Genomic DNA, 26,948 nt, shown 5'->3' with positions numbered 1-26,948 from the left:
AAGAAGCTCAGCTGACTCCAACTAGGATAAATTCAGAAAAGTCATTTACAGATACATCATAATCAACCTGCTAACAACTAAAGTTAAAGAACCAATCTCGAAAGCACGTAAAGAAACCACGATTCAAATAACTGTAGGGTTTTCCTTGGACACCATGAAGGCTGGAAGACAATAGAACAGCATTTTTAAAGTACTAAGGGGAAAGAATGGTCACCCCAGAGTTCTGTATCTAATGAAAATAATCTTTAGGAATTACAGTGGTAGAAGGACACCCCCAAGTAAAGGAAAAAACTAAGAGAATGTGTTGTCAGCATACCTGCTCTACAAGAGATGCTCCAAGCTTTTCCAAGTAACTCCAAGAGTTACTTCATCCTGTTGCCCTGGCCTCGGTGCCATCTTCAGACTTGAGCACTTTTGCTAGATTTATGTTGGCTGAGTGTTTTCAAGTTTTTAACTGGAGCCCACACTTTGGATTCTGTTTCTTTATTTCTACCTGATATTTTGCTACACCAGGCTTACTTTCTATTTCTTGTATTTAAGTTAGAATCTTAGATAACTTTTGTTTGACCCAATTGCTTTCTAAACATGTACTCCCCTCCCCCACACCAACAAAAAGAAAGGAAGATAGGAAGGAAGAAAGAGAAAAGAGGGAAACAGCCATTAAAGACTCTTAAAGAGGGATGTTTGGGTGGCTCAGTGGGTTAAGCCTCTGCCTTTGGCTCAGGTCATGATCCCAGGGTCCTGGGATCCAGCCCCACATCGGGCTCTCTGCTCAGCAGGGAGGCTGCTTCCCCCTCTCTCTCTCTGCCTGCCCCTCTGCCTACTTGTGATCTCTGTCTGTCAAATAAGTAAATAAAATCTTTAACAAAAAAGACTGTTAAAGAATAAACTAAGGGGGATGAAGGGGAGTGGGTGGGGGATGGGCTAGATGGGTGATGGGTGTTAAGGAGGCCACTAGATGTTATGAGCACTGAGTGTTGTATGTGGGTGATGAATCACTGAATTCTGCTCCTGAAGCCAACATTGCACTGTATGGTATCTAACTAGAACTTGAATAAAATTTTGGGGGAAAAATACACTTTGCATTGGCTGAGCTTAAGTATATTTCTTAATCAATTATTGAAGTTAGGATGCCATATGTAGTCCTAGATTTGCATCCTACTATAAAATGGTCATAAAAATTATGCTTAATTAAGTCTATCTGAGAAGCTATTTAATTTTTATTTCTCTCTTTCCACATACTTTCACAGTTTGACAAAATCATTAATTTCCCAATCACATTACAGACAGTATTCAACTCAGTACTTTAATGGGAATAATAGTTTAAGTTTTTTATAACACTTGAAAAGGCCAAAATATTGTAAGCTACTAAGAATAATGTCCTTTTGTTGTACTCATGCATTTAATATGTGCAGTCCTGCATGTTTCAGATTTAATAAAATGCTTTTATTCATCTCACATAGGAAGTAAGAAATGTCAACTTTTCGTTCTCTTTCCCATCCCTCAGTACTTTGACCTTTGGTACTGACATTATGTGTTTTCCTTTTTTAGTCAAAAGTGTTATTAATTTTAATCTCTGAAATATGTGTGCATGTCTGCCAAAGCAGAATGTAAATATTGATCTGTTACCACTGTAAAAAGTAAATCATCACATTATGGAAAATTTAGAATCATAATCAAATATTATTTCCCCATCTCACAATACAGTAAGGCAATGCTGAATTGAAGTGGTGGGCAATTGGGGTGCCTGGGTGGCTCAGTTGGTTAAGTGCCCAACTCTAGGTTTCAGTGCAGATAATGATCTCAGGGTCTTGGGATTGAGGCCTGTGTAGGGCTCCTGCTCAGTGCACAGTCTCCTTGTCCCTCTGCCTCCCCCTCCCTCCCTTCCCTCACTTGTGTCTGCTCACATGCTCCCTTGCTCTCTCTTTCTTTTAAATAAATAAATAAATCTTTATTAGAAGAATAAAATGGTGGGCAGTTGGAAGCTTTAGTAATTTTTGCGACCATATCCAAACACTTTTTTACACGTTTAGTTATTTTATAACCAGTGATTAAAATAATTTCTTTTGCTTGCCCCCATGGGATTTTTAAATAAATTTTTTAAATTTCTTTCAATATGTGGTTTAATAGATACTGCAATTCAGAAGTATTGATATAATTTTAATTTTTTCATTAAAAAATTAAGTTTTTAGGATTGGTATCACCTTACTTAGAGTATAAGAATCTAGAAGCTTTAACATTATCTTTCACCATTTTTTTCTTCCACTGTTTTCTATTTCTAATCAAGCGTACCTGATGCTTTTCTTAAAATACCTCTGGAATTCTTTACATTTGTCACACTCCTGGTGTTCTAGTCAAATGTCTACTTGCTTTCTCAGCCTAGAATCCCTTTCCATTCCACTGCTTTTTATATATCCATCATTCTGGTTTCTTCTAAAGAGTGCTGTTATTCTGGAGGGATCTGTAGGAGATGTCAAATTCTCACTGCTGTGAGTCCACGCATCCCTCCCCAGTTTCACTGTCACTCGTGTCTGCATGAAGGCCTCGCAAGGAACTTATTTCCTACTCTTCTCCCATGTGTGTCTTTGATACTTGTTAGGCTCCCAACAGCGCTGGGCCTGCGCCATTATTATTCCACTTCTGTTCCTTTCCTGGTCTCTCAGCCCTGCCCCCAAGCCCTGCTGGCAGCGCTGTGTCCATTTTCCTCTTCAGCTATTCAAGTGCCTGGCTCCTCCAGTACATTTTGCAAAAGTTTCTTCCACCTCTCATCTACCTCTTCTTTCTCTGACGACCTATCACACATCATCTCTCTCTCTCTCTCTCTCTTTTTTTAAGGATTTTATTTATTTTAGAGGGAGAGAGCAAGAGAGCACATGTGAGTGGGAGGAGGGGCAGAGAGAGAGGAAGAAAATCTCAAGCAGACTCTGCCTTGAGCCCAGAGCCCAAGGTGGGCCTCGATCTCAGGACCCTGACATCATGATCTGAGCCACCCAGCTGCCCCAAACATTGTCTCTTGTATGTCTGAGGATTCTCAATGGCGGAGACCTTGTCGTATTCTCTCTGCACCTTGACCCCATGGTATGTAGCTGATTGGTTGTACTTCTGTCCTGTTTCAGTCCTGTAGTCACTTTACAAAGCGAGGTGAGGAAGGTTTCTAGTTGCTTCTTTATCCAGTGCTAGGACGTGATGATGATTCCTCCCTCAACTCCCTCACCTCACACATCCCAAATTAGAAGCATTGTGTGTGTGTGAATTAGGTAGGTAGATTGGCAGGCATACTTAACTGAAATACTGTGCTAATGGAACCAAGAATGAAATTGACTCCCATGTGCATCAGTTAGGTTCAAACAGAACAAAACTCCAATTAAACACCATAGATGGTTCCCTGAATCCTCCCTGCCCGTATTCAGATACTTACACTGCTCAGCAGGGGGGAAATTGGACAATGCAGTATGAATATCCCAGCTTGTAATGTTGTAAAATTATAAAAATTTATAAAAATAACTAGAAATTAATACATTTTGTAATGTTATAAAAATAACTAGAAATTAATACATTTTGCACTTGTATTACTTTTATTAAACATAGTTACTAAAAATGCTCTGGGTAACTGTCTCTAACGAAGACTGACAAACTTCTTCTGCAAATGGCACGATAATAAATATTTTTAAGCTTTGCCGGCCACATATGGTCTCTGCTACATATTCTTTCTTGTTCCTGTTTTTGCTGGGTTTTTTTGGCCATCTTTTAAAAATGTAAAAACCAGTTTGCAGACAGCATATAGATTTTGCCTGGGAGCCTGAGTTTGCCAGCTCCTGGTCTGTAGCAGTAAGAAAACGTAGTCTGTGTAACCGGGCATCCCATAGGGGAGATTTTCTGTCCAGGAGAGAAGACATTGCTAATACTAACCCAAGCCCTGAACAAACTGAGATGTGCCCAGGGGGTTGCAATAAAGTGGTGGGAACATGGGAAACCTTACCCCGAGGGGAATGGCTCATGGAACAGCGTCAGGATTAGAGAAAGCCAAGAGACACCCTCCGTGGACTTCAACTTGGAAGTTCCACGACGTAGAAGAAGTAGACTTGCCCTACACGACCCTTGCCGTGGAGCCTCGAGCGGATGAAACTCACAGTGTAAAGGTCCGTTCCCTAGAGACTGCTTGGCAGCGTTTTCATGCCCAGAGAGGCTTCATGGCGGTGATTTTTCCTGAAAAGGATAAAGTACCTTGTAAAGAACTTCCCAACCTTCAGACCCAGGGATTTGGTGTAATACAGGGACATAACTGAACTCACCATGGAACAGATTACTAATATCGGTATCATTAACGAGGAAGTATTCAAGTGAATGGAAAGACTTCATTTGGATGGAATGAAAGTAAATCTTCATAGGATGTGTACACTTGGAGCGGGTTTTTAAAAAAGGAGCCACGTGGCTGAACAGTGTCTAAAACTGTTGCCTACCAACAATTTCATCTCATTATATTGTTCACCATTGTGAACATTTCCAAGAGGCATCTCAGTTCTCAGCCCAGATAGTTTTCTGTCCAGTTCACATAAACAAAGTGCACTTGCTGGGTTATTATAATTTGTTTCTAAGTCTCCTACTATTTACTTAGAAGGTAAAATCACAAGAGCAGCAAAGCCCAGGTACCTAGAAGTGACCGGTAAGTGTTCTTTTCCCACACCAGCAACAACTTTTGATTCATCAAGAAGCAGAAACCATAGTAACAGACTTCTGGCTCATATTCGCTACTTTGTGTCTCTCCTTTTTCGAGGCGAGCGTTCTTCTCCATTAAAACAAACCAAAAAAAATTGGAGCAGGCTAATTTAAAGACACCTACCTCTGTCGGATTGTTTGCCTACCTTGGCATTCACGTCTATGGAAATAGCCACAGCGACTGATTTTATTTGTTTGAAACTGTTAACGGTATTGATTCATTTTATTTAATCTAATCAGGATGCGATTTATCTTAATTTTGATTTTGGTTGTAGAGGTTGGCGATTTGAAGGAGCTGCAGACACTAGACATTTCTACCAATCGTTTGCTAAATTTACCCGAGAGGCTTCACCTGTGCCTTTCTCTGCAGTACCTCACCGCGGACCGCAATCGTCTATGGTGCGTGCCGCGTCATCTCTGCCTGCTGCCCAGCCTCAACGAGCTCTCCATGGCTGGAAACCGTCTTGCATTTTTGCCACTTGGTAAGTGATCGTGTTGGGCCGGCAAAGCCAAAAAAAAAAAGCCAAAGACGGAGACAGAAAGCCTTTGTGTGCTTGACTAGGAAGGATAGGTAGTTTCCTTCATTCTGCTTATCTTGAATTGCCTCTGTAAATCCATTTTTGTCGTGAACAAAGCGTCAATCCCGGTTAACAAAGTTAATTTCAGCCCGGGATTTCATATCGTAAAACGGAAATCTGTGCGTAAATGTTGCTTAGGGACAAAATACAGGTGATAGGAGATGATGTACTCTAATGAAAGCATGTATGTATGTATATATAAGACCATAAAATTGATGGGGGATATTGAGCAATATGAAAGGATAGCTACTGGTACAAAGAAACTGTCTAGATGTTGAATTCTACAGAGAAAAATTTGTATTGGGTGTCCTAATGATCAGTATTGTCGGATAACCAGACTACACAATTTTTAAAACTTTGCAATTGGCCAAACTGCCTGCTGAGCTAGAAATGTCACACTGGCTAACACATAACATATTATTCACCATAGATTGCTGTGGCAGGCCCATTTTAATAAAAGAATACATTTATTTTCACTGAGAATTGCATTATTTTGTTAACTTGTAAGAAACAAAGGTGCCATTTAAAAAAAAAATTAAAATAGGAAGCCCCACAGAACCCTACACTGTCATAGTAAGCCTCCTATGATTGTACTCATAAAAGCATTTTTTGTAATGAATAATTTATCCCTGATGGCAGTGAAGTGAATAATTTACTAGTCCCTGAGAGGAAATATTTTCTACCATAATACAGTACACATATTATTTTCAATTAAAAATAACTGGGAAATCTGAAAATCAGTTTGAGTAATGCCAAATAATTATCCAATTTAAAAAGATTACTTTTCTATAAATATAATTAAATTTTGTACTTATAAAATTAGCAAAATGAAGTAAGACCATTTCAGGAGTAAGTTATATTTCTAAGAAACCAGAGTTTTCTTTCAAGTGAGAAAAATATCAAGTATAAATAGATTTAAAAAATAAAATGCCTGCTGGGTAAACCATAGGTTGTGAAACCATTGCAGCAGTCAGGCACCAACCTACAAATCCAAAGATCCAGGTTCTCACCTGGTTCCCCCCACCATGCAGTGCATGCCCCGGAGTAAACCCCCAGAGCGTCTCTGAGCTTCATTTACCTTCTCTGTAAACCAGAAATAATAACATTTATCCTGTTGACTTTAGAGTTATTTTGAAGTCTAATAAGATAGCATGTCCGTAAGAACGCTACAGCCCCGTACAAATGCAGATGACTCAACTGAGAAGATAGAGCTTTTGGATTACCATATCCTGCTTTTTAAAATTTCTGTCCTCCTCATATTCATACCCTCTCTAGTAACCCCCAAAACTTGTATTTACCACTTCCTAAGAGCTGCTGCCTGTACCGATGCCAGCTCCCTACCAATGGATATCCAGGATGTTGCAGGCAATGCCGATCCGTGAACCAGGGAAGGGGGGGAGGGAAGTAAAGGATGTGATGATTTGATCTGCATGACGTAGAACTCAGTGGTCTGACGTCAGCATTCGAGGTCAGGCAGCACATCCCATTACAGGCAACCATGCTTTCACTCCCAGGTGTTCCCAGAAACAGATTCGCTTGTTAAGTCTGGAGTTGCTGGTACTATTGTTCATAGGATTATTATTATTACTGTTGTTGTTACTACTGACCACATCTACAGGGAGTGTCTCCATGAGTAATAGTACTGCAACTATTTGTAAGAACAATCATTTATTGAATCCGGTATTCTGTTAGGCACGGTACAGAGGCTCTCTAATTATTACAGAACCTGTTATTACAAAACTTATTGACAACCTGTTTACAGATGAGGAAATTGAGATTCAAAGAAGTTAAGTAACCTACCCAAAAGCACAGCTAGTGAGAGACAGAGCCTCTGTCTGATCTAAACTCCTCATTCTTTCCACTTTGACATGCTGTCTCTACATCCCAGGCATGATCCCTCTGCAAAGGGACCTCATTTGGAATAAGGCGAACTTGGGGCTCCTGGGTGGCTAAGTTGGATGAGCACCCAGCTCTTGACTTCAGCTCATGTCATGATCTCAGGGTCATGAGATCGAGCCCCATGTCAGGCTCTGTGCTGGGCGTGGAGCCTGCTGAAGATTCGCTGCCCCTCCACCCATACCTCTCTCCCTCCTCTTAAAAAAAAAAGAAAAAAAAAGATAGGAATAGGGTTGAATTATACTGAACATCTTTCTAGTTGTGTAGCCACCTCCAGTGTCAAATTTGGGCATCCATTTTGTATTCAAACACTCACGTGGACACTCCAGTTGGCCCAACTCAGTGTCTGTCTCTACTCACTTAGTAGGGTCAGTATGCCAGAGGGTATAGCTTTGTCTCACCTGCCCGATCAGGACTTCAGCCAGGTGCTCCCAGTTACTTATTTCTAATCTGTCTATCATCAGCAGGTCATACAGCAAGAAAAATCATATAAAAGTTTAGGCCAGAGACCTGTTACCTAGTTCTTTCTTGGTGTTAGCCATTCTTCTTACTTTGCCAAGCCCCTTCAACCTCCGTGGAGTTCCTGATTCCTTAATTATATGCTGTTCACAACTTGCTTTTCTTGTCTTCTTGTTTCTTCCATCAGATATGCTTTGTCTCAAGTCTAAACCATTCATTCATCCAGCAACTGACTCCATCCTGCCTGTGGCTCTGATCCACAGCTCTGTTCTCATGTCCGATACCAAAGGTACACTTAAACCAGAATGCTATCTAGCTCTAGGGCTCTAGAGCCCAGGTTCTGCCGAGAATCCCACATATAATCAAACTTTTTTTTCAAAGACTTTACCTATTTGACAGAGAGAGAGATCACAAGTAGTCAGAGAGGCAGGCAGAGGTGAGGTGGTGGGGGGCAGGCTCCCTGCTGAGCAGAGAGCCTGATATGGGGCTCGATCCCAGGATCCTGAGATTATGACCTGAGCCAAAGGCAGAGGCTTAACACACTGAGCCACACAGGCGCCCCTATAATCAAACTTTCTAAACTAAATGAATCTTGTTTACCAATCTTTAGCCTGTAGGTCCTGTCTCAAGTCCAGCTGGGCTCCAAGCCCTTCATCTTACCTGTTCTCCCTACCTCACTGTTTTCATCCAGCCATTGCTCCTTATTACCCTGGTCATTTGCTACTCCATTTTAGCAATGACACAGCCAAGCCTGTGTGGGGGGGTGGTGACAGTGATGTTGGGAGAAGAGAGAAGCCATTCCAATAGGAACTTGACCACTTTGGGTTTGCTTTGTATGACATACTGAATGCATCCAGCAGCATATGGCAAGAGTGGCAGTGCCTGGTGCAAGATCATAGAAAGGATCGTTGGGTCGAAGGGTCAGTCCATTACACATTGCCTAGCTGCTCTTCTGCTTTGGCGTCTCAGGTACTTATTTGCTGGGGCATCTTCTTTGTGCACCGTGGTAAGCGCCGATGTGGGCGAGGAGCGGGCATCTCTTCTTCAGCACTCAGGTTCAGTGCTGAGTACAGCCTTGCCGACTGCTCTCTGTCTCTAGATGTCTTGTCACGCCCAAACCTTGCCTTCTGTGTTCAGAGAGGTTTTCTTTGTGAACTGGTTGATATGGTGTCAAAAAGCATATGAGGAAGGAGGATCTGCCCTGGGCTCTGAGGAGGGTCCCTCACAGCAGTCAAGGTGACCGCAGCTCTCCAGCCTGGGCCCACGGACACCCAGGAGACGGAAGCAGTTTCACACTCCTCTGGGTGCCATCCCGGCTCATAAGGCTCACGGCCCTGGCAGGACTTAAGCCTATGGATAAGGTTTGATTTTACCAGAGAAAGACATACAAGCAAGTGGAGGAGGGTAGAAATTATCCACTTAGAAAGGAACAGGCTGCCTGAAGCAGTGCTCCGCCGGGGCCTCAGACTGATTCTTTGAGGACAGCAGGAGCCCAGGGTTAGGAAGCAGATACAAGCATTGGTGGCCTTTGTCCCCTGTTATATAGGGTGAACCTTTGTAAAGAAGTGAGAGTGACCGCCAGAGAGTGGCACCGCCATGAGACAGCCAAAGAGGGCTTCGGGAGATTGGAGACAGGATAATCTGTGAAGATGACGAAAGTGAATCTGACAGAAATATCAGCGATCTTCTCCGTTTTGTTTTTGGGTTTTGTGGGAGTTTTGTTTTTCTGTTTTGTTTTTTAATACCACGAAGGTGGCTTTGGAAAGGAATTCAACTAGGTCTTTTGGAGAAAAGGAATTAAATCCATAGCTGTCCCGCCACAGAGTTTGTGCACTTGAAAGCTTTCTTTGAACTCCTTTCTGATAAACTGAGGCCCTCTAATGCTGTGAACCATGGCGGACAGAGTCGAATGGAGCATCCCGGGGCGGGCACTGCCTTTCCTCAACAACCGAACTGTTCTTGGAAAGCTAGCAAATAGGGATGTCTCTTTATAGTAGTTAGGAGATACTGTGTGTATACACGTACACGCATACACACACACACACACACACAACTAAAGCGTTCATATAGAAGTCTCTTCTGTTTCAGTGTGATTCTGTGAGCACAGTACAGGAACTTGAAGGCTTATGAAATGGGTGCTAGTATATCACTGTCTGGGATTGGAGGTGGGAATCCTGTTTTGGGGAGTTATTTACTAAATTCAGTTGCCTGCCACAGAAAGTTGGCTTAGAAGAAAAACAAGTTTTTATGGGACTTCTTAAAAGAATATCCTATTTTAGCATCCTCAGAAAACAACTGCAGAAGGTATATGTAGGATGGCTTAAGTAATGAATAAGACTAGGTAAACCATAACGCTCTTTGAGGACAGTCTTTTTAAGATGAAGAGTTTCATCAAGAAAGAAGGGTGCTCCTATTCTAATGATACCATGACAATTGAGTGACAGATTAGTCTACAAGCAGAAGCTTTCTCCACAGAGGTGACCATCACTGAAGAGGACAGGGAAACTAATCACTTGAGCCTCATGCTATGAGATTTACTAGAGGTTTTGAAATGAGAGTATTTGCTGTTGATTCAATATAGTTCTTCACACTTATTAGCTCCCAGAGTTGTGACTCACCTCTGGGCTTCTGAAAGTGTAGGAAAATACAAAGGAAAGGTTTTTGGTTTGTTTGTTTGTTTCCTCTAAGGCTTTTTTACCAGGTGTTTCCTGGTCTCTCTTGCATAGTTAATAAGCCCGATTATTCAGTAATGTTCACAACTTATTTAATGATGAATAATAAATGTAAGTACTGAGAGGTTGCCCAGGCACAAATTGGCTATGGAAGAGCATCCTTTAGTTGGCCCCCAGGAAGTGCTGTGTTTTAAACTCAATGTCAGTAACTCCTGTAGTTTAAGAAAATGAGGAGACAAAAGTTGCCCCCAAATTAGCAGGTAGAATTTTTTAAAGATTTTTATTTATTTACTTGAGAGAGAAAAAAATTTTTTTTAAGATTTTTATTTATTTATTTGAGAGGGGGTGGTTAGGGCTAAAGGGGGAGGGAGAAGGATTTGCCACTGAGCAGGGAGTCCAGTGCAGGCAGGGCCCAATCCCACGACCCGGAGATCATAGCCTAACTTGAAGGCAGACACTTAACTGACTGAGCCACCCAGGCACCCCAGCAGGTGGAATTTTTGACTGTTAGAAAAATAGTGAGCGAATTCTTAACCAAGAACATTTGGCAAATGACAACGAGATGTATAGAATATTCTAGTACATAAACTAGCATATAGTGAGCCCAAAACTTAGTGGAAAATATCTTTCTGCTGATAGAAAACCATTTGGGTTTCTAAACCAGTCCTAGAGCCAGTCCTTGGAGAGTCTGGTAGTACAGTGTGTTGTTTCCTCTGGAAGAGTTATTCCATGTGCCGAAGCCTGGCGCTTGTGGGTGAGGCGACCGTTCCATTGCTGCTATGGATTATACACTGTGACTTTGATAGGGAGGTAAAACCAGCCCTTTGATCCCATACGGGAGCTCCCTCCAGTTTTCTGTAGTACTGGTAGTTGCTTTTTCCTTTATAGGGGTTAGATACCTTGTGTAGAAAAAAACGAAATGGTTTATGCCAAGTCGAGAGCAGCCCCTTCTTTCACTGCAAATGGCGTATTCGACACAAATCTGTTAACTGTACTTGGTTTTTTAATGCTTCTCGTTCTCGTGTGCTCTGACTTAGAAGAGAATTGCTCTTTCCTATTTTTAAGAAAGTATTTAAGTCCACACAGTGAAACTACTAAACTTCAAACCAGTGTGGAAACTAGATGGAAACCAGCTAATAATCCTGTGATCTCAGACTCAAGAGATGAATGTAAACTGTACTTTGCTGAACCATGAATGTATTTGATCTGCAGTTTGAAGAGCTACCGCCTTGAGGTCTTTGTTTAATGGGAACTGTTTGCAAAGTTGTGTGGCCTTAAATAAGTCCCAGTGCTTAAAAAGTTTGTTCTAGTACAGACCAGAAGTCCTGGTGGTTGGAATCAGTCCTATGTTTGAACAGAAATTATGATGACTGCTTCCCAAGGAAAGACCCAAACATGCCACTGAAATTGTGTTCTCTTCCATGTTCTGTGGGGATGGTTGGGGATATCTCTAATCAAAGGCATAATGAAGAAGGAGAAAAGAAAGGTTTGATAACAAGGCTCAAAAACTAGTAATGGGAAAAAGTGAGAGAGAATTATTCTGTTAAAGTCCATGCAGACCTTGTTTCCAGAATAGTTATTATAACTTTTATTTTTTCATGAAAATGGATATTCAGTGCTCTTTTTTGGACCCTATCTTCTTGCAAGTATTTGTAACAAAAATTGTTTGTCTTCATGCTGCTTACTCATCTAACCCTTTCGACTGTCTTAATGATACCTCTGCTTTGTTTTTCTTTCATCACAGTGGGTCTTTGCTGTTGCCTTAAGGTTTTCTTAGGAAGTTAGTATTATTATTTAATATGGCTTCTGTAGCATGGGCCAGACACTGGCTGTACTGTGCTAATGGGTGAAGAGAAAAGTTCACTAGAATATATTTTCCTCTAAGTTTTGGAATAGGATTTGGGGCTGGAGAAGTGATTCATATGAAAAGGTTTGTCCTGTTTTCTTAAATACTAGTTTAAAACAAGAGAGAACTGCTGCTCATTCTTTAAAGGAATACAAATGTGATATTGTTCTAATGTCCATACTACCCAAAGCAGCCTACAGATTCAATACAATTCCAATCAAAATACCAATGGCATTTTTCATAGAAGTATAAAAAATAATCCTAAAATTTGTATGGAACCACAAAAGACCCCAGACAGCCAAAGCAATCCAGAGAGAGAAGAACAAAGCTGGAAGTGTCATGCTCCCTGATTTCAAACCATATTACAAAACTGTAGTCATCAAAACAGTATGGCACAGGCTCGAAAACAGATGTGTAGATCAATAGAACAGAGTAGAGAGCCCAGAAATTAACCCACACTTACCTGGTCAGTTAATTTCCAACAAAGTGGGCAAGAATATACAGTGAAGAAAAGCTAGTCTCTTCAAGAATTTTTGTAGGAAGAAAGACTGTACAGCAACATGCAAAAGAATGAAACTGCACCACTTTCTTTCACCATATATGAAATTAAACTCAGAATGGATTAAAGACTTAGATATAAGACCTAAAAGCATAAAACACCTAGAAGAAAATAGGCAATTAACCCCTTTGACATTGGTTTTAGTGATTATTTTTTTTTTTTATCTGTCTCAGGCAAGGATAAGAGCAACAATAAACAAGTGGGATTATATCAAACTAAAAAGCTTTTGCACCGTGATGGAAACCAGCAAAAAAATTAAAAAGCAACCTACTGAATGGGAGAAGGTATTGCAAATGATATACCTAATAAGGATTCACATTCAAAATATCTAAAGAACTCCTAAAACTCAATGTCAAAAAATAAACAAACTGATTAAAAAATGTTCAAAGGACCTGAATAGACATTTGTCCAAAGAAGACAACCAGATGGCCAACAGACGTATGAAAAGATGCTCAACATCATTCATCATCAGGGAAATACAAATCAAAACCACAATTTGGTATATCACCTCGCACCTGTCAGATGGTTAATATCCAAAAAATAAGAAATAGCAAGTGTTGGCGAGGATGCGGAGAAGAAGAAACCCTGTGCACTGTTGCTGGGAAGGTACATTGGTGTAGCCACTCTGGAAAGTGGTATGGTGGCTCCTCAAAATATGAAAAATAGAAGTATATTATGACCCAGCAAGTCCACCTCTAGGTACTTGTCCAAAGAAAAAGAAAAAACTAATTCAAAAAGACGATGTACCATTATGTTCGTTGCAGCCTTATTTACAATAGCTACAACACGAGAGCCACCTGAGTGTCTACTGATAGATGAATAGAACAGGGAAGATGTAAGATATACAGACAATGGAGTATTAGTCATAAAAAAGGAGGAAATCTTGCTATTTGTGATAACATTGATGGACCTAGAAGGTATTATGCTAAGTGAAGTGAGTCAGACAGAGAAAGACAAATACTGTATGAATTTACTTATATGTGGAATCTAAAAAGCAAGACAAACTAACAGTCTAACAAACTTATAAACTATAAGTTTTGTTCATAAATACAGAGAACATAGATTGCTGTAGAGAATAAAGTTATGGTTGCCAGAGTGGAGGGGGTGGAGTGATGGACACAATAGGTGAAGGGTAGATTAAGAGGCACAGTCTTCTAGTAATAAAAGAAATAACGCATAGTGATATAATGTACAGCATAGGAAATATGAGATTTTATTTATTTATTTATTTTTAAGAGAGAGAGAGAGAGAGAATGCCCGCACAAGCGGGGCTTGGGGAGAGAAGCAGGCCCTCCATTAAGCAAGGAGCCTGATGCGGGACTCGATCCCAGGACCCTGGGATCATGATCTGAGCCAAAGGCAGATGCTTAACCGACTGAGCCACCCAGGCACCCCAGCATAGGGAATATAGTAATACAGAAAGGAAATTTAGAAAAATAAGTAGTAGGAGGGTGCCTGGATGGCTCAGTCAGTTAAGCATCTGCCTTTGGTTCAGGCCACGATCCCAGAGTCCCTGGATTGAGTCCTGCATCGGGCTCCCTGCTTAGTGGGGATTCTGCTTCTCCCTCTGACCCTCCTCTCTCTCTCTCTCTCTCTCTCTCTCTCTCATAAATAAAAATCTTTTTTAAAGAAATTAAAAATACATTGTTAAAAAAATAAGTAGTAGGAGGTCTAGATCTTTGAGCAGAATCTTTGCCAGCAAAGTTTTTGTTACTTTGATTTTGGAACTGAGTTTTAAAAATAGTGACAAGAATGTACAGTCCCAGGGAAATCTGGAAGATGTTGTCAGTGGACTCTAAAGCAAAAATCTGGAGTTTCTATCAGTCATAGTTTACAGTAAAATTCTTCAGTTTGGAGGGGCAGGGGAAAAAAACAGGTACAAGTCCAGCTGGGCAGCAGCTAGAGATGCAGAATGAAGACATTGTTCTCTCCAGCTGGTGGCCACAGTGCTGGAAGACTCGGTGTCGTAGTTCCTGAGTCTGCTGGGCAGTCAGCATGAAGTCTCCTTTTCTGGGATCTTCTCTAAGGGAATTGTTGATATTTCTTGAAATTACTGCTGTAAATCTCTAAGTCCGAACTACCCTCACCACTTATCTGATCTTTTAAAGGAAACAAGGGGGAAAAAATCAAAAAATAAAGGAAGCAAAGGGCTCTTTTGTTCATCATCTGTCTCCTTGGTTGTATCTCCTGACGTCACACCTAGATGCTTGGGCACAGTGCTTGTCCTCTGGTACCCCACCCCCGTGCCTGGGAGTACCACCTCCTACGTGATGTGAGAGTTCCCTGCTTATATGGAAATGACGTGTTTGGGGAGGCTGTCTAGCTAACATCACAGTGAACCAGGCCATCTGCTTTTAAATTCTGGCTCTGCCATTTAATTGCTGTGTGATCTTGGGCTTAGAAAGGCTAATTAATTTGTCTAAGTCTCAGGAACAGGGTAAAATGAATACCTACTCATAGCACTATTGTGAGAATTAAATGAGATCCATTTAAAATACTCTGTCACTCTTAAGGACTATGTAAGCATGGGGTCAACGTGAGCTATTTTTATTGTTTTGCTAGACTGTTAGAAAGGTTTGGGACTGTGTGTGTCTTCACTTTTGTACCCCAAGCATCTAGCACAGTGTCTAGCTCATTGCTTGTAATAATTTCTTTGTCACTTGAACTATGCAGCACAAATAGAGGTGCTGAAAAAAGGGGAAAAAAAAAAAAGAATTAGAGATGCTGATGCTTGAATATTTAAACCAATAGCAAAAGAAGCCTTCAGTCATTCAAATTCATTAAAACCCATTTATTTTCACAATTGTCGATGATCTATGTAGAAAGCATCTTATTAAATTATAATTCACTGTGAAATCTTTGTGCAAGTTGAGTAGATCAGAAAGAATATGATTATGTAAAAGACTTAACGGAGTATGTGTGCATATGTTTAAAGAAACTAACACTGTATGTCAACTGTACTTCAGTAATTAAAAAAGAAACTAACACTTTAAAAGTCATTCTTCTGAAAAAGCGGTTGCAAAGTTCTCTTTGTAAAAGCCATGTAGGTAAATTTTTAAACTTGTTTTTAAGATGATTTTGGAATGCACTGTAAATTACTCTGAATTCGTTGTGAAAAAACCCACACTTTACAATTACATTAAAAATGTAATCGTGACTAATAAGTACTATATCTGACTGATTGATACTTGAGATGACATGGACAGAGTTCCAAACAGCCTATATGGGTCTATTGCTTTGATGGTATAGTTTCTGCTACCCCATCATTTTGTGGAAGAGGATACATCATTCACCTTCCGATAAAATAAATGAGTTTCATACTGGTAAGTGTGCAGTAAACAGATCCTACCTATTAAGTTCTGGCCCTTGCTGTCATTCCGTGCTTGCTTTTACAGTAAAAAAGAACAGTAACCTAGCTACACAGGAGCCTTTTGTTCTTCCTTTAGCCATGTGCACTGCATATGCCAGGGCCTTGAAGATGAAAAAAAAAAAAAAAAAAAGATTTGGAGTTTGTGCAGGACTGCTAGCTTTTGCTAATTTCTTACTTAACAATACTTTGATCTGTGCATCTGGAAAAAAGGGGAAACATTTTAGACACAGTACAGCACTATTAAAAGCCACATGAAAAAGTTCTTTGTTGCTTTAGCATCTCTGCATGCATATGGACAGATTCCTTGCTTTATAAAGTTCATGTACTGAGCGTTTTTGCACAGGAACCTTAAAAAATAGTATTACCTGGTATACTGAATGCAAGGTTGGAGTATATTAAAATTAACAGAAGGAAGAAAACAAACCAGCTCATTAGCTAGTATGCATATGGTCTTTTCCAAAGTTCATGATCAAGTGAAAAATTTCTCTCTTAGGAACAGAAGGAATATTTCAAAGTTTAGTAAGACAGAAAATACTTATATTTCAGCCTCATTATGATTACAAAATCCCATTCCATGGTGCTTGGGGTTTTGCGAGCAGAAAGTCTTTGGCCGAGAGCATGCTGTCATGAGGCTATCACAGCTCTGCCGGGACAGCCTGTGACCTTGCCAGGTGTTGAGGGGTCTCAGCCTGGCCATTCGGCTCTGCTGGGCCAGCCTGAGCAAAAGTTGCCCACTTCTCTTTATGATCTTGCACTCTTTTGTGATCTTTCCTTGTAATCAGAGGAGAGTGGTAAAAGACAAGATGTATCGAGAACCAGTGATTATGCCTCTGTTGTTGTATACATCGTGGAGGCTTCTTGACAAGCCTGTGAGAGAAGTATTACTGTCTGGTTTTGCAAAGGAGGTAACAGGCCAGGAGCATTGGATTTGCCCCTCATGTCCTGAGTCAGTTAGAAAGCAGAAAGCCAGGATTCAGACTGCGTTCTGATGCCTGTGACGTCGGTACTGCTTTCTTACTCTGGACGAGATTGTGTCAGGTGGAAAGGTTAAGGGTCTATATTGAATACTCATGACTGTGTGGTGTTACACTTACTCCTGTGTGATGGATTTGATCACAACTTTCAGCTTCAGTGGAAAACAGTTCAGTCCATTAGGGGCATATGTAAAAAAGGGCATTCCCCGAAGTGGTCAGGAGATAGGAAAAGAATTCTCTGGACTATCAAAAAATCTAAGATAAGATCTAAACCAAATAGCATTTTTAAATCATTGACTCTTCATTTTTTTCCCCCCTATAAAACTAGGATAGGAAAGAAGACAAAACCATATAGGAAGTAGCCAGTGTAAAGGTTTTATTTAATTTTGTATTATGATCCTTGCGTGTAGCCTCATTTCATTTGCACAAGCTCTTTTGTGTGTATTAGAGGGGAGAGGTGCTTCCTCTGTCATGTCCCATTTTTGTGTCCTTGGCTCGAGGGGATGAATCCCTGTCTCTAGAGGCTGTTGCCTCCGACTCTTTTCTGCTCAATTAAACTGTAGAAAAGTGTTAGTGCCTTTTGCTACATGCCAAGGAGAATTCTCTCTTAATTGGCCTTCCGCTGTAGGGCCACACTTCCAAATATGTCACCTACTAATAATGAGAATAATAATAATTGCCATATATTGGAAAAGGTGTATGCCAAGGATTCTGCTTGATAATTTAGAAACTTTGTTAGTAATTCTCACCGAACTTAAGAGATAGCATTATTGGGGCGCCTGGGTGGCTCAGTCAGTTGGGTGTCCAACTCTTGGGTTTGGCTCAGGTCGCCATCTCAGGGTCATGGGATTGAGCCCTGCATCCGGCTCCGTGCTCAACAGAGAGTCTGCTGGGGATTCTCTCTCTCTCCCCCACTCTCCCTCTCCTCTTCTCCCTTCCTGCCACTTGTGTTTTCTCTCTAAAATAAGTAAATAAATCTTTATGAAGAAAAAAAGAGCATTATTTTCTCCCTTATATGGTTAGGGAAACTGAGGACACCCATTTAGTAAATAGAAGAACGAGGATTCGGACCCAGGTTGTCAGACTCCAAGACTGTTCCTTACTCCATTAATTCGTATCCTCCACTCTTCACTGCCACATAAGCTCAAGAATCTTTCCTCGAGTCCCGTAGGGGCTCCGAAAGGCAAATCTGAAACCAGAGCTTTTTGCATTTTATCAATGTAGTTTCATTTTTTGAAAATTCCAGTTTTCTATATGCCTTTCAAGTGTACAGATGTCTATTTGTGATGACAGGATTTGTAGGCACATCAGAGAAGTAGTGAAGAAATCTAGAAAACGAATTCTTTGCGTAATATTGAGGCCTTTTCCAGTGCAAGTGGATTCTGGTATTTCTATCTCTATTTTTTCCATCTATGTTCTATAAATTTCTAGCCCGTTATGCCAGTAGATATGTTATACACGTTTTCTAATGTAAGGCTATACATTATTTACATGTACTATATATTCTGATGTCTCAAAAAATATTGTGTAGTGATTTAACTTTCACAGATTACATTCACATTCAGTTGTCATAACAACCTGCTAAGGTTGAGAGGCTAGGCACTACTGTGCCATTTAACGCCTTGCAAACTGAAGCTTTGCTCACATGGCTAATAAGTAAGAGAACAGACGTATAAGCTAGGAACAGACAATTCACCAAAAAAAAAAATGTAAAGATGGCCCTCAGACTTATTTAAAAATGTTCACACTCATAATTAGAGAAATGCAAATTAAGACAATGCCAAGATATCATTTCTCACCTATCAGAATGGTAAAAACTTTTAAATAGGATAACATGTTTTAAAAGCTGAGACTGTGAGAAAGGCAGTGCCTTCATACATTGCTGGTGGGGAAGCAGATTGGTAGAATCCTTCAGGAGGTAAGCACCAAGAATCTGCCTGTCTTTTGACCCAGCAAGTCCACTTGGAGTGATTGATGCCAAGGGTACGCCTCCAGCAATACTGATGTAGACGTACACGTGTACCTGTGGATTCGTACACTTCCGTATGTTTTATAGGTCTGTCTGCTACGAGCTCCTAGAAGGAATGCATTCCCGTACTAATGAGCACAAATGGCACTCCGATCATGGTTTGTAAACACTTACGCCCCAAGAAAAAGAGTCAAGGCTCCTTGGAGAAAGTAGTTGATGTCAGGGCTAGAGGAGGGAGAACACAAGCTGAGCATGGAACATCTTGTGGCAGAAAGTAAGGAAGTGCTCAAAAAAGGATGAAAACTTCTTAGAAGAACATAAGAGCCAACCTCAAGCTGCTCCTAACTGCCAACTGGAACATTTTGACTGAGAAAATAAGTCCTAATGGTATTGGGTTTTTAGACCTTGTGATAAAATAAATACCCATGGATCCATACCGATATAAAATTCAAATAAATGGGAAGGAAGGGAAGGCTCTTCCTTACAGAACGGCAATTAATAAATGTAGACAGAGGGGCACCTGGGTGGCTCAGTGGGTTAAAGCCTCTGCCTTTGGCTCAGGTCATGATCCCAGGGTCCTGGGATCGAGCCCTGCATCAGGCTCTCTGCTCAGCGGGGGACCTGCTTCCTCCTCTCTCTCTGCCTGCCTGTCTGCCTACTTGTGATCTCTCTCTCTCTCTCTGTCAAATAAATAAATAAATAAATCTTAAAAAAAATAAATATAGACAGAAAGATGGTAATGGAAAATCATTGGTAGATAAGTACTATACAATAATTGTTGAAAACGAGATCCATTGGTGGATGCTAAAATTAATACACAAGATTTTGAGGAGGAACCAGGGTATTTACATAGCCTTGGCGCTGTAGTAATCTGAAGGCTTGACCTTGGGGCCAGGTGGTGGGGGCGCTGCTTCCAAGATGTCCCCATTTCCTCTTCAGAGATCTGCGGGGGGGCCCTCATGACCAGCAAGTTGTCTTCTTCCAGAATGAGTGATCCAAGACAGAGAGTAAAGAGGAAGCCACAATGCCTTCTGTGGCTTATTGTCTGAAATCACACACCATTTCTGCCTATTCTGTTTGTTAGATACTGTTAAGCCACCACACTGGGGAGGGGCATTTCTAGCCAGTAGCCTGAAAATTATATTTTCTCCCTGAGAGTTGCCACTTCCCCTTTTGATGCCCCCCAGCACTCCCAGCTTTGGTTCCTCTTTCTGTGTCTTGCTCCAGTGCTAGGCCTGGATGGATTATCAGGATCACTGTGATAGGACAAGCAGTGGGAAGGAGGAAGCTATATGGCCCCTTCCCTACCTACTTCCACAAGGAACCCTTCCTCACCTCAGTCTTCTGTCACCCACCCCCCTTTCTGGAACTGATTGTCCAGAACCCATCTTTGAACCCATAAGACTTTCTACAGGGCTCCCTAGAGCAGTGATTTGTATCATTTTTCCTGCCTGTCTCCATCTATATTATATTGTATTCATATCTCTATCCTTAAAGTCTTACTTAATGGGTACATGGGTTTCCTTTTGAAATGTAAATACATTTAAGAACCTCCTAATTCAGCATCTGGGCCTCTGTCTTTCCCAAACTGCAGGTCTGGGGGTAAGGAGTGGGGGGAGGAGGCGTGAAAGAGATGTCCTTCAGCCTATTGCCTATTGGCACAAGCACAAGCAAAACTCCGGAAAATTTTTCAAAGATAGTGTTCTTGCTTCAGGGAGTAGAGGGTTTAGGAAGGCTGCTGAGGACTCTGTTCTATGGCAGTGAAGACAAAGACCACCCCCACCCCTCCAGCATTCTTGGGCACACAGAAGGCAGGAAGGAATGACTTCAACGCTTGGAAGTGTCTCTGCTGCCTGTGTTGGCCAGAGATCACCTTCCGTACTCTGTGCTTGTCTCTTCACCAAGCCCCTTCTTCCAGCCATTGCTCCCTCATTGTCCAGCTGCTCCTGGAAAACATCTGGCATCTGTCTCTTTCTGGCACACCTGTTCCTGTTGCACACCCTTCTCTCTGGACCCTCTCTCTTACCTCTTCCCATTCCTGGTACATACCGTTAAATAACAAAAAGTCAGCTGAGTACATTTGAAGATCTCATTGGCTTTATGAGGTGATAATGGGACAGCCTCCCACCTGGCAGGTGGGAAGGAGCTCCGTCAAGCTACAGGAAAGGAAAAGTTTCTATAGGCAGAGAGGGAGCAGTCAAAAGAAAACTATCAGGAGAGCATGCATTGTTTTAGACAAGGTTGCCCTGCTGAGGGGAATGGATCGGGTCTAGGCAGTAAATTTCCTAGTGCTCACAAGGAAAGTCCATGTTGACTGGTTAAAGGTTACATTCCTGGGGGAGGTTGAAACTGCAATTAGGTTAGGTATCAAGGCCTGGTTTGGTGATGTGGCCTAGCATAAGCGACTCCATTCTGGACCAGTGGTTTTCTTTGTAACAATACCCTTTCCAGTGCTTGTTCACTGGCCTGCAAGTGTTGTCCACCTCATCTTCACCCCTCACTCGGGGGCTGGCATTTAGGGTTCCCTTTGCTTCTTCCTCCCCCTATAGCCTAGGGCAGTTTTTCCATTCTGACACTGGCCTTGCTCTAGAGACTTCAGCCCAGCCAGGGTCTGCTCCCCAGCCCTCCCTCACCTCTGCTTCCCCCTCTCTGCCCAGGGAAGGTGAGACACAGTAGGTGATACAGGGATAGAACTAAGGCAGGCTAATCTGACTGCCAACTTTGTTCATATCACTTTTTTTTTTTCCATTGGAGGAAAATGAAACTGAATGCAGACCTACAATCACCATTATTCTTAAATTACAATTGTTTGTAAAAGGCCACAGAATTTTTAGGTGGGAAGGAAATCTAATCATAATCTCTTCCTAGTTATCTCATTTCACAGTTCAGGTGGGCTCAAGGTCCAGGTGGGCTAAGTCATTTTTCTACAGTCACGTTTTCTGATGCAGAATCTAACATTCCAGGTGACATAGTTTCACACTCAGAGTTCAGTTAAATCTATAACAACTTGTCCTCCAGAACAGAAATTTTGATTTTTCCTAATATCATAGATTACATTTTACATTTCACATTATACTGGTACATATTTCTAGGAATTATAGTTCTTTTCTTTCTAATCCAGATCTAGGTCGATCTCGAGAACTACAGTACGTGTACGTGGATAACAACATTCACCTGAAAGGCTTGCCATCCTATCTGTACAATAAAGTCATCGGGTGCAGTGGGTAAGGCTGATTTCATGTTTTATGCTTTCGCTAAACTCTTGCTATATTCATTTCAATTTCATTGTTTGGTCCTGATGTAACTTAGAAATAGGTGAACCATTTTGGATCACCCTGTTCAATTCTGTCTTTGACCTTACTATGTCAAACCAAATACCATTAGAAGCTAAGAATATTGGACAAGCAATTTTTAGTATTATATGTCAAGGACAGTTAGTGAGCAAGTTGTGGATTATTTTCCAACCAAAAATGAATCCATGAGTACCGTTAGAAGCTCCATAGTCTCAGTCACTGAAACTGGAGGAATCAGCGTGAACTTAAAAGCTTTCCTTTCTCACCCTCCACTACAGTGACAGTTCTACTGTAGGAAGAGCTCTAGTATCTAGAACTTGACCATTTCAAAATATTTAGAATGCAACATTTGAAATAGTCTCTTAATACAAATCATGATTCTAGTAACCAAAACACATGTTTCAGTTCAAAGGAAATGATAGGCCTTTATTGTCAGAGCAGCAATAATTTTTCCTTCCCAGACAGGCTTCTAGAAAGGAGGTTTCAGCTTCTCCTTCTATAATGTTGGGACAGAATCACCTTAAAGTGTTTCCCAGAGTGGTGTGAGATTAATATAGGGCAGCTCAACTACCAGAACCTACTTTTAACTGGCCTGCCTTTCCTCACATAAACAGCCAAAGGATACTTGGGATACCTTCAAGGCTACTTAGCCAGCATATGTGACTCTGTCCTTGTGATTCCAACACCCTGCATCAGCTGGCTCCTACTATATGTAGTTCTGGCAGGAAGAGAGCTGACACTAAGCTTGTGCATGGAGGACAGCTACTCCCCTGTTGGCCTGGCTCCAGGGGATGGGCCCTGAGCAGCGATTCCTCCAGAGAAGCCTTCCTTGGAGTAGTGGCCTTCCCTTAGGAAAAATTATACCATTGTTATCTTGGAAGAGCCTTCGATGACGCTTCGAAGTGCCCATATAGGCTGACGAAATGCAACTTCAGAGACGTATTTCGGAACCTTCTGTGAAGCAGAGATAATAGAACGTGTGGTGGGGTTTTTAGCTCAGTGATTTTTCGACAGCTGATTATGTGACAGCTGTGATACTACTCAGTCATTAATCCTAATGAGTTCTTAAAGGATCTGTAATACAGCCCAGTTCTTCCAAGTGGAAAATAAAATACCCTCCATCACCAAGATACACGGAATGATGCAAGTGAGCTCCAAGGCTGAAGGCAGTTCTTCCCACATCTAAGCCTTCAGAGACTGCACTCGAGTCTCCAGCACAATTAAGGAATAGCTTTTACTTACGATAAAGAGCCTTCTACTTTGTCGTATAGATTTGGATGTGATTGACTGCCAGAAAGTTCTATACATGCTGAGAGACATTTTTTCATCCTAGGATTGGTATCTGGTAGCAGAAGTAGTGAATTTATAATTAATTTTCTTTGAGAAAATAAGTAGGATGAAATGTGAAAATTATTAGCTAGTAGTCTGCATTTACTATTATAATTTATTATAGCATCTTCCTTTGGAAGTAGTAAGAAGAAAAATAATTATTCAAAGGATAGTATCAAATAATTGGTTTTGTGATATTAGTAGTTTTGGGAATAGAGGCAGCCCCATTTACAAATGAACTGTGATCCAAAAGGCATTTTTAGTCTGTTGGTTTAAGTCAGGATGTACTTCTCTCTAGAAGCAATTTTGGTGATTATATTCCTGGCCAGTGCATTAAAAGATCATTTAATCCATTTTGCACCCCTGAAATTATATGATATTATATGGGAAAACATACTCTGAATTCTTTTTTTTTTTTTAAGATTTTATTTATTTATTCAACAGAGAGAGATCACAAGTAGGCAGAGAGGCAGACAGAGAGAGAGAGGAGGAAGCAGGCTCCCTTCCAAGCAGAGAGCCTAATGTGGGACTCGATTCCATGACCCTGAGATCATGACCTGAGCCGAAGGCAGAGGTTTAAGCCACTGAGCCACCCAGGCACCCCGTACTCTGAATTCTAATAGATGGTGGCTACCAAAGCCTGCCAACATAATTAAGGGTCCTCCTTCTTTGATCTCCTTTATCTCTTATTGAATATATGCAGAGGGACCTCCCTATTCCAACTCAAAGTGGGGCTGCTTTGGGAGAAGGAAGGGCCAGGGGTAGAATAAGGTTCTGAGATAAACCTAATAAAAAGAGCAAAAGGGTACATGAGGCCTAGAAAGTACGCTTCTTGATTCTGAGCAAGGATCTTCATTCACCGAGTTCATTCAGTGAATGTTTATTGAGCAACTACTCTGGTCACTGTGTTAGATAATGGGCCATACGGTGATGAGCAATTCTAAATACCTGGCCTTGTGGACCATGTAATCTAGCCAGGACTCCAAATAAACAATAAGTAATTGATCAAAATTGGTGCTAATTCTCTTTAAGGAGATGATATTTAAACTGAGAACCTAAGGATCAACGTACTTGCTTCCCCACGGCTCTCACATCTTCCTTCTTAGATGTAGGCCTGGAATATAAGAACTTCTGCTGTCTTGTACCATCTCTGAAACAACTACATCTTCTGATGGGGAGTCGAAGAGAATTAGAACAGAACAAAGTAAACAGAGCTTTAGAGGCTGTGGCACAATATGAAACGTCTGCTATACGTACGATTTGCATCTTGGAAGGAAAATGCAGAATCAGATATAGAACTGTAAACATAGCAAAAAACAAGTGTTGTACAGGTTCAAGAAATCTTAGAAGTCTCACACAATTATCTTGGATATTCATGGAAATAAAGTTAGCACCTCCTTATTATATATTCACTTACTTGTCATATAATTATTGAGCATTAAGTAGCAAGTCAGCACTGTGCTAAGAGTTGTGGAAAAGACAAAGATAACTTAGATGTTTATCCTAATATATAAAAGTAACTGTTAATATAAAAAATAAATAGCCTAAGAGAGGTAGAATGATAGAAATTTAGAGCATGGGACTATCTTTTATGACCTAGCCTTGAAGTTATACACTGTCATTCCTGTTACACCCTGTTGATTACACAGGACAACCCTGTCCATTGCAGGAGGAGGCCATTTAAGAAAGGGAGTACTAGGAGGGGAGGATCATGGGCGCCACTTGGAGACAGGCTATCCCAGCTTCCTTGCATCCAAAGTTCTTTGCCAGCTTCATGGAAAAGCATGATTTTTATTTGGTCTGGGTCTTTCTTACTGTTACTATAGGAGTAAAGGTCTTTAGTTCTTCTGTATTTTACCCAGAAAGAGAAGTCTTTCCTATTAGAGTTTTAGAAAATGGTAATGGGCACATTTACTTACCTAGGAGAACTCGATGCTAAAAGTGACCCTATGCCAGGGGCGCCTGGGTGGCTCAGTGGGTTAAAGCCTCTGCCGTTGGCTCAGGTCATGATCCCAGGGTCCTGGGATCGAGCCCTGTATCGGGCTCTCTGCGTGGCAGGGAGCCTGCTTCCTCCTCTCTCTCTGCCTGCCTCTCTGCCTACTTGTGATCGCTGTCTGTCAAATAAATAAATAAATAATCTTAAAAAAAAAAAAAAAGTGACCCTATGCCAGTTGTTTTTTCAGTTTTCAGATTACGTGCAGAAAAGAAAACGGAACCATTGCTTTGCTTTTTCTTATGTAAATAAGCAATTACAGCTGGATTTGGTACAAATTGGTTAAATGACTTGATTAAATGGTTTGTTAATATAACCACTTAAGGTAACAGAGTTGTTCATATGAGAAATGTATTCTGAGTTCTGAGTTAAACCAGCACTCTGAGAAAATATCCTTGGGGCACCTGGGTGGCTCAGTTAGTTGAACATTAGACTCTTGGTTTGGCTGAGGTCATGATCTTGGGCTTGGCATTCAGCACAGAATCTGTTCAAGATTCTCTCCTCCCTCTGCTCTCCTCCCCGCCAAATAAATAAATAAAATTTTAAAAATAAATAAATAGCCTATATATCACAGTCTGTTTTTATGTGGGGGCTGCCCCCCCCATCTGATAACAAGCAATATTAGATACCTGAACCTGAACCATACCTGTGGGGCAGTGTGGCTACAGATGAAAATACCAAGGTATGACTTGAGCTATCAACCAAGAGACAGAGTGTGCAGTTTGATTCCAACAAAGTAATTATTTATTAAAACAAAAATATTAACACTCCTTTTAAGTTTTAGAGGAATGTAACAGAATCCAGCATCTTTACAACAGAACTTTCACAGTGTCCAGGATATATCCCAAAATTACATGACATAAGAATAATAAAAAAAAAATGTGACCCATTCTCAAGGAAAAAGACAATCAGCAGAGACCAACCTGAGGACCCAAACTCTTGGAAATGACAGATGAGGATTTTAAAACAACTATTTGCAATGAAGTAAAGAAAAATACATTTGCAGTGAATGAAAAGACCAGGAAATTTAAAAAAAAAAAAAAAAAGGAAAAAGAAAGTATAGGAAAGAAACAAATGGGAATTCTAGAGTTGAAATACAGTATCTGAAATAAAAACTTTTCTTGATGGGCTTAACAGCTGAATGGGTATAACAGAGGGAAAGTCAGTGAGCTTAGATCAATAGAAATGATTCAGTGTAAAGAACACAGAGAAAAAAGATTGAAAAAAAAAAAAAATGAACCCAGCATTAGGGATCTGCCAGACAATAGAAAAAAACCTGATAGTGGTATAATTG

At 40.9% G+C, this 26,948-nt stretch overlaps 1 protein-coding gene across 3 annotated transcripts in view; it reads left to right on the top strand.

The window, feature by feature from the left end:
• The window catches only part of LRRC28 (leucine rich repeat containing 28), a 155,029-nt gene that overhangs the window by 90,199 nt on the left and 37,882 nt on the right, over window positions 1-26,948 (top strand). For 2 of the 3 annotated variants that reach the window (XM_032836027.1, XM_032836028.1), the window contains exons 6-7: window positions 4,992-5,198; window positions 22,161-22,263. In XM_032836027.1, coding sequence (XP_032691918.1) covers window positions 4,992-5,198; window positions 22,161-22,263 — 310 coding nt within the window. The remainder of the gene's footprint in view (window positions 1-4,991; window positions 5,199-22,160; window positions 22,264-26,948) is intronic. The other variant, XM_032836029.1, reaches the window with a different exon arrangement.

Source organism: Lontra canadensis, unplaced genomic scaffold, assembly GCF_010015895.1.
Source record: "Lontra canadensis isolate GAN:19392208 unplaced genomic scaffold, GSC_riverotter_1.0 scaffold89, whole genome shotgun sequence".
In the NCBI taxonomy this organism is placed as follows: Eukaryota; Metazoa; Chordata; class Mammalia; order Carnivora; family Mustelidae; genus Lontra; species Lontra canadensis.
Note: the sequence above shows the minus strand (reverse complement) of the source record. Positions and strands in the feature narration are given on the sequence as shown.